This window comes from Pseudophryne corroboree, chromosome 5 (genome assembly GCF_028390025.1).
Source record: "Pseudophryne corroboree isolate aPseCor3 chromosome 5, aPseCor3.hap2, whole genome shotgun sequence".
NCBI classification, from domain to species: domain Eukaryota; kingdom Metazoa; phylum Chordata; class Amphibia; order Anura; family Myobatrachidae; genus Pseudophryne; species Pseudophryne corroboree.
This window is the reverse complement of record NC_086448.1, coordinates 818,539,029-818,553,855: the sequence shown is the minus strand read 5'-3', so window position 1 is coordinate 818,553,855 and position 14,827 is coordinate 818,539,029. Positions and strand designations below refer to the sequence as shown.

Here is a 14,827-nt window from a genome sequence, read left to right as displayed (position 1 = left end):
TCCTCCTTCGATTATATGGGCCAGAAATCATCTTGCATCTATATTTGTCTCACAGACTTCTGTATTTGCATATACAAGTGTACAATTTACTCTGTTCTATTGGTATCCAAATCAGCTTCTTTTCCTTCATTCATGGACTCTCACCAATGATCCGGAGTACCAATACGGGCGATCATAATACTCTAGTCTTATCTCCGCCTAACGTTGGCAGCAGATCCACCTTTATTCTATTTTCTCACTTTATCTGGTACAATTAATTTCCTTACGGTGATCTCTCATCAGTGATCCAGGGAGCTGATGCGTCCGGACAATCTACTATCATACCACACTGAAAGACACCCAATACTGTCCAATCTTGGAAGCTAAACAGTGTTGGACTTGGTCAGTACTTGGATGGGTGACCACCAGGGAATACCAAGTTTAGTAGAACTCTTTATTTAGCCCCTTATTCCTTGCCTAACACTGACAGCAGAATCACTGCTCTGATCTTCCTTCAATCTACTTATTTTTCCACACTATGTGCTGCCTGGCACAAAAAGTTATTATTTGTGATTTATGGAGATGAGCTAACTGCCACAAATCCAGAGCCTCTATTCTTGATACCAGTTTGCGGAATTGGCAGCTTTGGGTCTCATAATTCAATTTAGGAGTATATTTGAGTGATCATACCTCTTATTATAATTTGAGACCAAATATTTTTATAATTTATGTTATTTGTTTGTTAATGGGTGTAATCTTGGATACCAGTTTTAATTATTGTCATTAAAAGTCATGTTTTAATATACTTACCTACCTATATCTTGATCATTGTTAATCAGCCTAAGAGTGCACCCACAAAAGAGTCTTACTTCTTCTCCACTCACGTTCTACAGTACTATTGTTGACTCAGGGTGCACCGCCATAGAGACTATATCTGGGAATATTCCCCCTGATTGTCCTAATTTGGTTCTTCATAAATTTTGTAACTGGTGCGGAATCATCCCTCTTACATGTTTCTAGTAAGAGACTGCACAAGATCTGTTCGCACAGCTCTGCTACACATGCGTTCGCACACTTGCAAAGCGAAAATACACTCCCCCTGTAGGTGGAGACTATGCGAACGCAGGACTGCAAAAAAAAACTAGTGAGCGATCAGGTCTGAATTAGGCCCATTGAAAGCATAATTCTGATTGGACAGGAAACATTGTTCTGATTTGCTTGAACATCTAGGTTATACAGTAGCAGTTGGCTTTTACAGTTCCTGTAGTGGGAGGTCCCACTGGCATCTTCGAGGGTAGTTCCAAAATATTGTGAGGACTAGCCTCAAAGAAAATTCCTTTTTTGGAGCACTCTTTTGAAATAATAAGTAATATGATATATAGAGAATTAATGATTAATATTAAAACTTAACTTTTATTTCTTACCAATCTAAAATAAAGAGGAGAATGTTCAAACACATTACATATCAGACACTATCATAGGTATCACATGTGTTCAATGATCATCCATTTCTCCCAATGTCACTTGACATTGGGAGAAATGGATGATCATTGAACACATGTGATACCTATGACAGTGTCTGATATGTAATGTGTTTGAACATTCTCCTCTTTATTTTAGATTGGTAAGAAATAAAAGTTAAGTTTTAATATTAATCATTAATTCTCTATATATCATATTACTTATTATTTCAAAAGAGTGCTCCAAAAAAGGAATTTTCTTTGAGGCTAGTCCTCACAATATTTTGGAACATGAGTTTTTTCATAATTCCAGGAGCACCTCCAGCCTGTTTATGATTTAGATATGATTATCTTCAATATTAATTGTAGCTGGTTTTCAATATATAAAAACGTTCAATAGATGTTCAATATCCAGTGCAGGATAACCCTTTCAGCTTTCTATCTTCGAGGGTAGTCCCGCTACAGCAGGGGTGGGGAACCTCGGGCCCGCGGGCCTTATAAGGCCCGCGAAACCGTTTGGTCCGGCCCACTAGCTTGTGTCAGTGAGACACGCTGCCGCTCAGTCCGGCGGCAGCGTGTCTCAGCTGTCAGAACAGGGAGGAGAGCGCGGCTGTCGGGTGGGAGCGGCGGCATGTATGACTTGAAACCAGCCGCCGGTTCGTGAGCCAATCAGAGCTCGCGGACCGGCAGCCAATCAGAAGCCGCGGCTGCCGGTCCGCGAGCTCTGATTGGCTCTCGAACCGGTGGCTGGTTTCAAGTCCTACATGCCGCCACCGCTCAACATAGCCGCGCTCTCCTCCGTGTCCCGCCGAAAGCAGCACGGTAAGCAGCATGGAGGGGAGGGGGGGGGGGCAGGGCATCTGTATACCTGGCACTGTGGGGGGCATCTGTATACCTGGCACTGTGGGGACATCTGTATACCTGGCACTATGAGGGACATCTGTATACCTGGCACTGTGGGGGCATCTGTATACCTGGCACTGTGAGGGGCATTTGTATACCTGGCACTGTGGGGGCATCTGTATACCTGGCACTGTGGGGACATCTGTATACCTGGCACTGTGGGGACATCTGTATACCTGGCACTGTGGGGGCATCTGTATACCTGGCACTGTGGGGACATCTGTATACCTGGCACTGTGAGGGGCATTTGTATACCTGGCACTGTGGGGGCATCTGTATACCTGGCACTGTGGGGGCATCTGTATACCTGGCACTGTGAGGGGCATTTGTATACCTGGCACTGTGGGGACATCTGAATACCTGGCACTGTGAGGGGCATTTGTATACCTGGCACTGTGGGGGTATCTGTATACCTGGCACTGTGGGGGCAATTGTGGATCTGGCACCGCACTATTGGGGGCATATGTGTATCACGTCCCATTTTAACTGGCCACACCCATTTTTTGGCACGCGCGCAGTACCTCTAAGGGGCAGACCTACTGGGGGGCAGGGTAATTTTTTAAGTTGACAATTTTTGTATAGCCCCCGAAGGATTTTATAAATATCCAAATGGCCCTCGGTAGAAAAAAGGTTCCCCACCCCTGCGCTACAGAATGCGGCAATTCATGGAATTAACTGAAGTACCTCATATTGAAGGGTTTTTTCCTCCACCAGGATACGGGCAAATCTCCCCAAAATTTGTTTAAATCCCGAACATTCCGATACAATAGACAAGTTTGCTGTAGGTTGCTGCACTTTGTTAGAAAACGTCTCACAGCAAGTACATTTTATCGTGTTACCAGGACAGGAAATCCATCCCTAATATTGCACAGACATTCCCTGCTCTACACAGCACAGAATACCTCTCACTAAGAAATCAGCCCAAACACAGGTTTATTTTAACCCCTTACTTACTAGATATATGAACGTCTTACATCGACCCCTATCTCCCACCCGCCTTTGGATGCCCCACTGATTTGCATCGTAACATAACACAGGCACTGTAACAATAGAGTACAAGTATAAACCGCAACCGATGAGGCACAAAAAGGCTATGGCGCCTATATACAAGGTATAAATACAATATATACAGTGTACATTAAATCGCAAATGTATGTAAACCAAATCTATACATGGTGCTGTGCACTTTATACAGACCTATGGCACCCTCTCATCAGGATCTGTGCCAGAATGTGATGTTAGTGTACTTTAATTAATGCCCTCAATACTCACTTTTGTAGTGGGCATAACAGGAACACGGCCTCTGTGTGTGGATATCTAGAGCTGATGAGGACCTGTCTAGCGGTTGCATATGTTTTTAGTTTTTCACATCCAAGTGATCCGCGGTTTGGCAAATTGTGGCTTTTATGTAAAGATAAGTTGTTCGGTTTTGCCATTTTCGTGAAAACGTAGCACAAGTTCAGATCGGAAAAAGTCATCTTATTGGCTATCCAAAACACGCGAGAGACGGATAGCCAATAAGAGGACATTTTCAGATCTAAACATAACCAAGTCAAAACCGAACCACTCATCTCTACTTTTGAGATTTTGCAGAACTATTAGTCCCAGCAAGTTTTGCCAGCCAACAGATTGCTTAATCCTGGGTTACATGGATTCATACTGTAAGTCTAAAATAATATCAATAACAAAACCAAATGTACGATACAGTCAGTTGAATGTGAACCCTGAATATATGCCATTATTTTCTTGAGTAATCAGCCATAATAGAATCCTATGGTCTTCCCAGCAGAAAAGTGGGACTTCTATGAAATGTGCCTCTGTCCTTTTCAATTCTGAAGATTTTATGACAATATTATAGTAGATACAAATTTATGGAATCTGTTCCCGCTAGTAGTAGATGTTTCATATGAAGGCACAAATACTTAGTTTCATTTTCCTCCATACAGATTCAACCATTTCCTTTTATTACATATACCTTAGCTAGGTCTCTAGGACCCTATAAAAAAAAAACCCTGCCACTTGACTGCTTTAACTAGTCTTTCCGATATTGGCTTAAAGTTCAATTTTACCCACTACAGAGTGCAAATAATTTACTGCTTGTGAAGAAAATTTATAAAAACCAAATAAAACTTGGTAACGTTAATTAACTATGTCAATAGTTTCCTCCTGCACCAATGTATTCTCATTGCCGCCAGACTTTGAATGGTTAAAATTAATTGAGCCATACAGTTTGGCAGAGTCTTTAGAGGCAAATGCCTTTCTCCTGTAGAGTTCCCCTTTCCACATGGATATCATCAATAGAATGGACAATACAACACCGCCAAGAGTTAGTAGACACAGCCCGGCAATCACACACCTATCCAAGTGTGTGCCGATAATTGCATTTCTCTTCTCGATTTGTTCCATTTCTCGGGCCGTGATGGAGTTTGGATCAGACCTGTCTCTGGGCACCAGGTATGAAATTATGACGAGAAGAATCCCAGTGATCAGGAACGTCACCGCGCTGATGAATCCGTAATCTACAGACTTCCCGGAGGCCTCTGATGTAGCCTCATCATCGGACATTATAGAGGCTTCATGGATGCCGTCTTGCTGGATTTCTCGATCAGTGGGGTGATGTTGGTGCCCATGGCCATTCTTAAAAGTTGGATGGGTCACAAGTTCTATGTTTACGTTTTCGTCGACATACGTAAAAGATGTTTCGACTTCATCAACGCAGCAAGCCTTTCTTCTATCTTTGCCATAATCTTCTTGCGATAGTTTTGGACCTGACACATCATCTGATGTTGCTAAAGATATAGACTCGTATTGATCTGGTGACAAGGCAGGAGCCAAGCAATGATTTTCATAACAAAAGGTCTTTGGGTCTTTGACGTTGTAACCCCAGTCTTCGTTGTTGCACTCGTCTAGTATTTGTGGCTGTCCGTTCATGTGATGAAGCTCCATGCACGCCATAGAATCCCTCTACATATCACAGCAATTTGAGTCCGAGCCTTTCAAGTGTCTAAGGAAAGAATAAAAATGATAATTAATGTTAATAATAATAAGTTATTATGAAGGATATCTTCACCATGGAAATATATTTTTAAAAGAATGGATGTGTCCACATTTGCGTATTCATTTTGCTCCACATGATGCGTGATGCTCTCACAAGTAATGGATACTCCGAAAAAATTGCCATGGTTCTTCATAGCATGCTACTGTACAGCATACCAGAATGCAGTAAAGTGTAATACTAGTGGAAGCTGGAGTACTTCTGAAACTGTACTGTGTCTGTGTTAAACATCTACCCAGCTGACAGATCAGGATTTACCAGTACAGTGCAATGGCCTGTCCTGACAAAACATTACTTTCTTCTATTCCTGCCTCAAAGATATTGGCAGTGGTGCTACCTACCTCTGGAATTCTCAACCTCTCCGTATTACTCTCCACTTCTCTATAACACTTCAAACAGGCTCTCAAGACCCACTTCTTCATCAAACCCAGCCATCTCTCATCTTAACCCCATAACATGGTCACTGTCTACCCCATCTGTGTCACCACTGTCTGGATGCCCCTTCAGAATGTGAGCTCTCACGAGCAGGGCCCTCTTCCCTCATGTGCTTTACTTCTCTTACTTAGACTATCTTCTACTCCATACTCCCTACAATGGCACCAAAACCTTGGTTTCTACCACCCTGAAGCTTATTTCATTGTCATGTCTGCTGATGCAGAAAAGTCTATATACCATGTTCTTGTCTTACATTGTCTTGTACTGTAAGTTGCTGTTTTCTTGTTTTGCTCATTTATTTATGTACTTTGTTAGGTGCTGTGGAACCCTTGTGGCGCCATATAAATTTAATTAATTAATAATAATACAGTTATGTTAAATGCAAAATGAAAATCCAGGATTGTTAAACAATTGAAGTCTACTTTCACACAATGGGATTTTGGTTGGTTCAATTTGGCCAAATTTGTGAACTCATCAAACAAGATCAAAATCTGAACATATGTCATCAGCTTGCTCAGGTGCAATGAACAGAAATTGGGTCAAAAGCCGACCCAACCCATCGTAGCTATGTCACTGTATCACAATAGCACAATGTAAGGATGACCATCGATCATTCATAATCATCAATGGTTTATGGCCGATGTCGAATACTTTTGCTATCGATGGGAGGAAACTAGATGGTTTCACTCCATAGATGGCACAGCACAAACAAATATATTTTTTCTTTTTCTAATGTGTCGGGACACGGAGCATAGCTCTGCCCCTGACACTCCTGTGAAGCCCCGTTCCCGGACTGTGATTGGCCCGTGGGACAGTTACCTATCCCAGTAATTTTTGAGGGTTTACTAGTAATAAATGTAGATTGCTTTTGCATAAGTTTTGTCTCCCATTTTCTGTATCTGGTTGGGGAACACTTGCCTCTCTGCTGGGCGTGGACTGAATTAGGAATATTTTGAAACCATTGATGGTTTTCCATATCATAGTTGGTCACCATTGATGGCCACTCACAGTTTCACCATCGTTGGCAAGCATCGACGATGGCTATCTCTAGCACAATAGGTGTGGGCAGTTTTCTCACTGACTTGATGAGATGTGATGTTAATGGTTTGCTTATGAGGAAGCTTTTAAAGCTTCTAGTTGTTTGGAGGAAGAGAATAAAAGAAAAACTATTCTTACAAATAATTAGAGCTTAACAGTTTACTAGATAATATTCAGTTTTTGTAACCTAATAAACATCTGAAGATCACCTCAGCATCACAGTCAGCAAACAGGACTGCAGTCTGCAGGGAAGCCATTTTGTTTGACCAGAGCCATTTTCTTTGAACAATATCTTACTATCTTTTAATTGTGAACTACTACCTCTATCTGTAAAGTGTACAAGGAACAGGACAGGTTTTTATGCACTATTTCTTTGTGTATAAGATGCTCCTCTTTACATCATAATTGTTAACATGTGGAAATGCTTGCATTAAAGTGGGGGGCGATAATATATGGTTCCGGTATGAATGGTCGACCATGTTATGGTCGACAGTCATTAAGTCGACCGCTATTGGTCGACATTGACATGGTCGACATGGACACATGGTCGACAAATGAAAATGGTCGACACATGAAAGGTCGACAGATGAAAAGGTTGACATGAGTTTTTTTACTTTTTTTGGTGTTGTTTTCTGCGTAATGTGACTGGGAACCCCAATTAGTGCACCGCGTCCCCTCGCATGGCTCGCTTCGCTCGCCATGCTTCGGGCATGGTGCCTTCGCTCCGCTACCGCTTCGCTCGGCACAGATTACCGTTCCAATCGTAGTCCACGTGGATCGTAAAGTATGGAAAAGTTCCCCAAAAGAAAAAAAGGTTAAAAAACTCATGTCGACCTTTTCATGTGTCGACCTTTCATGTGTCGACCATTTTAGCGTGTCGACCATGTGTCCATGTCGACCATGTCAATGTCGACCAATAGTGGTCGACCTAATGACTGTCGACCATAACATGGTCGACCATCTGAACGGATACCATAATATATAGAGCAGGGGTGGCCAACCAGTCAGAGACAAAGAGACAAAAAATCTTGTTAGGTACATCAAAAAGCCGACTTCGAGCCGAAGACGCACTTGCAAAAATGGGGTGTGACCTTGTACCTGCTAGGCCACGCCCCTGGTATAAAATACATTGAAAAAGCCAGATCCAACATAAAATACAATGAAAGAGCCACTTCTACATCAAATAATTGAAAAAGCCAGATCCGCATAAAATATATTGAAAAACCAGATTCACATAATATACTTCAGTTCCCCCATGTGTCACTCCAGCCAGCACCCGCCTGTGTATTTGGCTCCCTCAGTTCTCAGTCTACGTAGTGCTGCTGCATGTCTGGCTGGAGTGCAACAGTTTACAGATCTCTTGTGGTCACGTGACTTTGAGTGTTGGGAGCCACATTTGAATGAAGAAAGAGACGCATGTGGCTCAAGAGCCACACGTTGGCCACCACTGATATAGAGGGTAACATAAAAGAGAAAAAACATATTTCAATGTAGAAAGAAATATACCACCAACATAAAAAGCCTGATTCTGAATCAGACGCAGATGCGGCCGCAGTTGTCTTTTGCCGTGCCTGCATCTTTGTCATAGCACGCCGGACACCGGTGTTCTGTTACCAGGTCCGGCAGTGCCAGGGTCCCAGTTGGCAGTGGGGGACAAGGGGTGAGGTGCATGTGCTGTCATACGTAGCCCAACTATGTGCGGCTTCTTCACTGTTTCCACATTACAGTCAGCCCTAAAGTTTAACTTTGCTGAGTTTGTTACATTTAAAGGAATCAGAAGGGATCATTCCTTTTCCATAATCACGATAGAAAATGCTAGGAAGATTACCTCCAAATCATTATTATTTTATGTTGCCTTATGGCTAAAATAAAGTACTCATGCCTACCAGAGGCGTAACTCTGGGAGACAATGGAGTCATCTGCCGCCGGGCTCCTGCTCTGAAGGGGGGCACCTCTCCTCCCATTCTGTGACACCTCTGAATTAAGTTAATTGATAGCTGCCGCTCTCTCTTCAGCCGACTTCCTCACTGGTTCCTGCACCTTACAAATCACACCCTTTTATTATACTGTAGATACACATTTTACAAATGTCATACCCAGGATAAAAACCATGACCTAGTACACTGGAAACAGACACATTACTGATGAAGCTGTTTGCTCCTGTATAGAAAATATGAGAATTCGAACTATATGAAGCTACTTCTCTGACAATTACACATTGTTATGTACATATCTTTACTTCAATGAATCATGCAGTATGAAGATTATGTATTTTATTTCTTATTGGTAAGTACTACTTGCATGGTTACAGATAGACATCAACTCCACATGCTGCTCTCCTTCTCCTTACTCTCCTTCTACTTCCTGATCACATGTTCATCTGTGCAGCCAGATTCTTAAAGGTACACTACCTCATCTAGCTAATGCACATAAACTATCTTCATAGATACTACACACATAACTTCATATAGTTAGAATTTTCATGCTTCCTGTACAGGAGCAAATGGCTCCATCAGTAAAGTGTCTGCTGTCAGAGTAACAGGTAAAGGGATCTAATCCTGGGTATGACTGCTAAGAAATGAGTGATTTTAAAATAAAAGACAATGAAATATATATATATATATATATATATATATGTATGTACAGTATATAAAAAAAATTCAGAACACACCACACACACGCATATATATATATATATATATATATATATACGCACACATAAATACATATATTTGTCTAAATATAGGGGGGGGGGCACCAAAACTTATCTTGCCTCCGGGCAACTGGGACAAACTTACGCCACTGATGCCTACTGTTAACACATCTGCTTGTCTGCAGGGGGAATCCAAGATTTATGAAGTGAATACAAATATAAAGTAGTCAGCGCATCTCCTTCCCGCCTACAGTTTTCGCTTTATCACTAAAGATACTTTCAGTAACTTCTCACTCACGGTACACGCTGCGGAGAAGCCGTTCATTTATATTATTTATTTCAACCATAAGACAGTGAACAAAAAGATTGACAAAAAAATTACTGAAATTAGCTTTTCTTTGCAAATCTCTAATCAAAATGCTTATATGGGTGGTCTTCAGTTTGCCGGCGGCGGGGCTCCCGACGACCAGCATACCGGCGCCGGAATCCTGACAGCTTTTCTCCCTCTTAGGTGTCCACGACCCCCCTGGAGGGGCTAATTTGCGATTGCCTAGCTGTCGGTATGCTGGCCGCCGGGAGCCCGAACCGCCGGCATAACATACTACACCCGCTTATATAGTAAACAAACAGATGTTCCCGCACAGGTTCAGTTCGACGGTTACCTCCCATTCACAATGTCGACCCAAAAGGAACTGTCACCATATATGGGGGCGTGCTACCTGCTACTTGTTAGACAACTAAGTTACAAAAAAGAGAAAGATAGTAGCATTGTGGTGCACTCCATCGATTAGGGTTACACAATCAACATCATATATATCTTTAATGAATATATCTAATTAAATACTTCTTCCCCACCTACAACCTCACTCTGGTTTAATGATCTATCATAAAACATAACTTTTATTAGGCAAAAGAATTAATAAATCCCCATCTGTCAAAGCTAAAAAGGCGAAATATTAAAAGATAGATATAAAATAAGAAAAAAAATTATTAAAATAAGTAGCACCGGTATATAAGAGAACACTCCTGCTATTAACTTTATTAATGATTCAAAATATCAGTAAATCTACTGTCACTCACAATAATATTGTATTAAACTCTGTTAATCGCTGTAATATCAGCCTAAATGTTCAACTACAAGATTAATTAGGATGTACACAAATCAATCTTCTTGCAATCTTGATTTTTAATAATGCCTGCTCCCAGGAGTCAAATTCTTAATATCAATCTTTTGCTGTCTGTGTGGGTATAGCTGCCCATCAGATTGTAAAAGTGGCAGGTAGTTAGAAACTGTTGTGCAGATATGATTAAAAAATCATCCGTTAACAGATATAACCATATTGCATTTTGGCACAGCCGAATTGTGCCCGCTTAGATTGTTAATAGTTGTTTCAGTGTGAGCAAGCTGTTAATAGCGCTCCCTGACAGGGTGTCTCACTGAATTATTGCCGCGTTGCCCCGGACAGGCGTCGTAATTTCAGTGTAAATACACCTGATCATCACAATATACAAATAGTAAGTGATTAAACTTAGCTGTGCGGCTATGATTAAACAATCATCTGATCTCTGATCTCTACACTGTGGTGGTCATTCCGAGTTGTTCGCTCGGTAATTTTCTTCGCATCGCAGCGATTTTCCGCTAATTGCGCATGCGCAATGTTCGCACTGCGACTGCGCCAAGTAAATTTGCTATGCAGTTAGGTATTTTACTCACGGCATTACGAGGTTTTTACGTCGTTCTGGAGATCGTAGTGTGATTGACAGGAAGTGGGTGTTTCTGGGCGGAAACTGGCCGTTTTATGGGAGTGTGTGTAAAAACGCGGGAGTGGCTGGAGAAACGGAGGAGTGTCTGGGCGAACGCTGGGTGTGTTTGTGACGTCAAACCAGGAACGACAAGCACTGAACTGATCGCACTGGCAGAGTAAGTCTCGAGCTACTCAGAAACTGCACAGAGAAGTCTTTTCGCAATATTGCGAATCTTTCGTTCGCAATTTTGCTAAGCTAAGATTCACGCCCAGTAGGCGGCGGCTTAGTGTGTGCAATGCTGCTAAAAGCAGCTTGCGAGCGAACAACTCGGAATGAGGGCCTGTGTTCCCACATCGGCCAATTTATATACCTACGTATCCCTGTTACAGTTAATCACAGTAACACTGTGTATCTTTCTTAGTCTAATTCTCACAGTGTCAGCACTAAGATCCAGCCTCGTGAATGTGTTACTCAGATTGCCTCAACAATACACACTTCATATATTTCTGGTGTATGGAGTTCAATACTACTTCTATAATACATTTGTACACAATTTTAGTATACTGTTAAGGGCAGCCAATAGTGGTAATCCTCAGGTTATATACATTTTGAACACAGTTCTCACTTTGATTGATACTAGTTGTTACAATGAGAACGGGCTATTAATAACGCTCCGTGACAGGGCGTCTAGCTAAATTGATTACCACACTGCCCAGGACAGGCGTCTGTATTTGCAAAAGTAGCTGCACTACTAGTAACACACGTCTAACAATACAATCAGTGGTCTAAATGCATTCATTTATACAGCCTCGATTAATCTCACAGGACATGTGATACGTTAGTAATGCCTAATAGTATGTGATCTTAATATAGGGAAAAGGGCCCTAATTTGCACACCTTAATTAGGTAGTGAGGTGCTACTCTGCTTGAGACTTAGTAATGTATACAGATGCCCTGGGGTTGTCTGGCTGGGTGGCTCTGGGGTGTCCTGCCCCCCGGACCTGAACCCCTATAGTTAGTGTTAGGGACTTACCCAATGAGAGGCTACCTTGATGCGGTGGGTAAGCTCATAGCCCTGGCCAGGAATATGCTAAGTGCCTCTGGTTACTACAGGTTGAGCTAGTGTGAGATAGTGCACCTGCTACCTTTTCCCTCTGTAGATCTTAATATAGGAATGATTTGACAGTAATATAGGAGTGCCCGCTTTACTCCCGGCGCATCACTCCGATGCGCATTTCACCCGTGGCTTAATCATGGAGCCAAACCCGATAAACGTGTCTGCTGTGTTTAAATAGGGTTGTCCCTCAATTCAAATCTAAAGTGGCCAATCAGAACGCAAAAGGATCCAATACAACTCGTTACGTACAGACCGGCCACCCGTCATTATATAGCCAGAATTCAGATAGTGGTAACTAAAAGGAAGAGTAGGGAATAAATTCCTTTGTAACTGCTCTATTGCATCCTAGAAAATGATAGACTTAAAACTGATTGGTTGCTACGGGCAACGTCACCACTTTTAAATTTAATTAGCTTTAGTAAATATACCCCTAAAGTTAGATACCAAATAGCATTAGCAAGCTTTAGGCCACGTGTCCTTGTTGCCGGAATGAATACTCACACAGAAGAAGATGCTGGATCCATTGCAGTCACTGGTACAAGGTACGACGCTGCCAGACCGCAAGGGACCGTTTGTCGACAGTTCATCATGTCAACATATCATTCATACAGACATGGTGATTGTAAACATGCTATTCACATAATAACTGTCCACCAATCGTACCCAACCTCTTCAGTTTATAATTCTGAGAACATAACGCTGATATAAACGTCGCTGAAAATACATCTGTGCAGATCCTTTTTCGAACCATTAATTTGTTGTAAGAGAGAATCTTTAGGCAAATATGACGTACCTCGCCAGTGACATCCTATATAATAGAAGGCTAACGCTGCTCCTCACCTCTATAGGGGTAATTCAAGTGGTGTGCGCCGGCGGCCACTAGATGGTGCCCGACAGAGCAATTCAAGTGTTGCTCCGATCGTGCACGCTCAGCCACCATTACTGTGTTGTTCCGTCATTTTGACGGGCTGGTAACTAGTTTTAAAATAACGTTGATGTAAGTAAGATGAGTTGGAAGAGTGACAGTTGGAGCTGTGGAGAGAGAAGAGCTGAGGGGACGCCACCGCACAGTGATAAGCACCGGAGAGGCAGAGGGGAAAAAAAGTATCCCCAGCTATCAGTAATGGGTAATTGAGACATTATACTAATGTGTAAGGTACAATGCTAATTTTGTATAAGGAATAGTTAATTTTAAAAATGTTAATAGCTATTGTTTTTGTAATTAATGTGATCTATTGTGTGTTTATTGAACCAAACCTATTCTTTAACAGTGACCTATCAAAGTCATTTTTTTGGGTTTACTAGTAATAAATGTAGATTGCTTTTGCATAAGTTTTGTCTCCCATTTTCTGTATCTGGTTGGGGAACACTTGCCTCTCTGCTGGGCATGGACTGAATTAGGAATATTTTGTCATCTTACACTTGAACCCATCTGTATCCTTACCAACAAGGGGGTATATTTACAAAGATTCCTGTTTTGGCCGCTTTGAAGGGTGTTTGAACTCGAATGGTATCGGGTGCATTTTACTGCAACTTTTTGAATCCTGATACGATCATTCACTAAGCTGCCGAGTTTTGCACAATCGTTTTTTCCGATGTCGATGTGATTCGTAATATCAGGCAGTGTTTTACGGGAGTGATGAGTAAAACACTGCCTGACAAAACACAAGGAATCCGGCCGGATCTGTGAGATCCGTGCAGGGCTTCATTGTGTACCTTAAAAAGTTGATTAAAGTCTTAAAAAATCTGAAAAAAATTGCGTGGGGTCCCCCCTCCTAAGCACAACTAGCCTCGGGCTCTTTGAGCCGGTGCTGGTTGAAAAAATATGGGGGAAAAAATGACAGTGGTTCCCCCATATTTAATCAACCAGCACCGGGCTCTGCGCCTGGTCCTGGTTCCAAAAATACGGGGGACAAAAAGCGTAGGGGTCCCCCGTATTTTTGAAACCAGCACCGGGCTCCACTAGCCAGGTACATAATGCCACAGCCGGGGGACACTTTTATACTGGTCCCTGCGGCCCTGGCATTACATACCCAACTAGTCACCCCTGGCCGGGGTACTCTGGAGGAGTGGGAACCCCTTAAATCAAGGGGTCCCCCCCCCTCCACCCACCCAAGGGCCAGGGGTGAAGCCCGAGGCTGTCCCCCCCATCCAAGGGCGGCGGATGGGGGCTGATAGCCTTTTGAAAAAATGTGAATATTGTTTTTAGTAGCAGTACTACAAGTTCCAGCAAGCCTCCCCCACAAGCTGGTACTTGGAGAACCACAAGTACCAGCATGCGGTGGAAATCCGGCTCGCTGGTACCTGTAGTACTACTACTAAAAAAATACCCCCAAAAAAACAGGACACACACCGTGAAAGTATAAGTTTATTACATACATGCACACCTCCATACATACATACTTACCTATGTTCCCACGAGGCTCGGTCCTCTTCTCCAT

General features: G+C 42.4%; 1 protein-coding gene and 1 pseudogene across 3 annotated transcripts in view; one reads left to right on the top strand and one right to left on the bottom strand.

The window, feature by feature from the left end:
* The first annotated feature begins 310 nt into the window (after positions 1-310).
* Positions 311-430, top strand: LOC134931601 (5S ribosomal RNA; annotated as a pseudogene).
* A 2,828-nt stretch (positions 431-3,258) lies between these two features.
* The window catches only part of TMEM74 (transmembrane protein 74), a 214,926-nt gene continuing 203,357 nt past the window's right edge, over positions 3,259-14,827 (bottom strand). For all 3 annotated transcript variants that reach the window (XM_063925106.1, XM_063925105.1, XM_063925104.1), the window contains exon 2: positions 3,259-5,346. In XM_063925106.1, the coding sequence (XP_063781176.1) occupies positions 4,482-5,297 (816 nt within the window). In that variant the 5' untranslated portion in view covers positions 5,298-5,346 and the 3' untranslated portion in view covers positions 3,259-4,481. The remainder of the gene's footprint in view (positions 5,347-14,827) is intronic.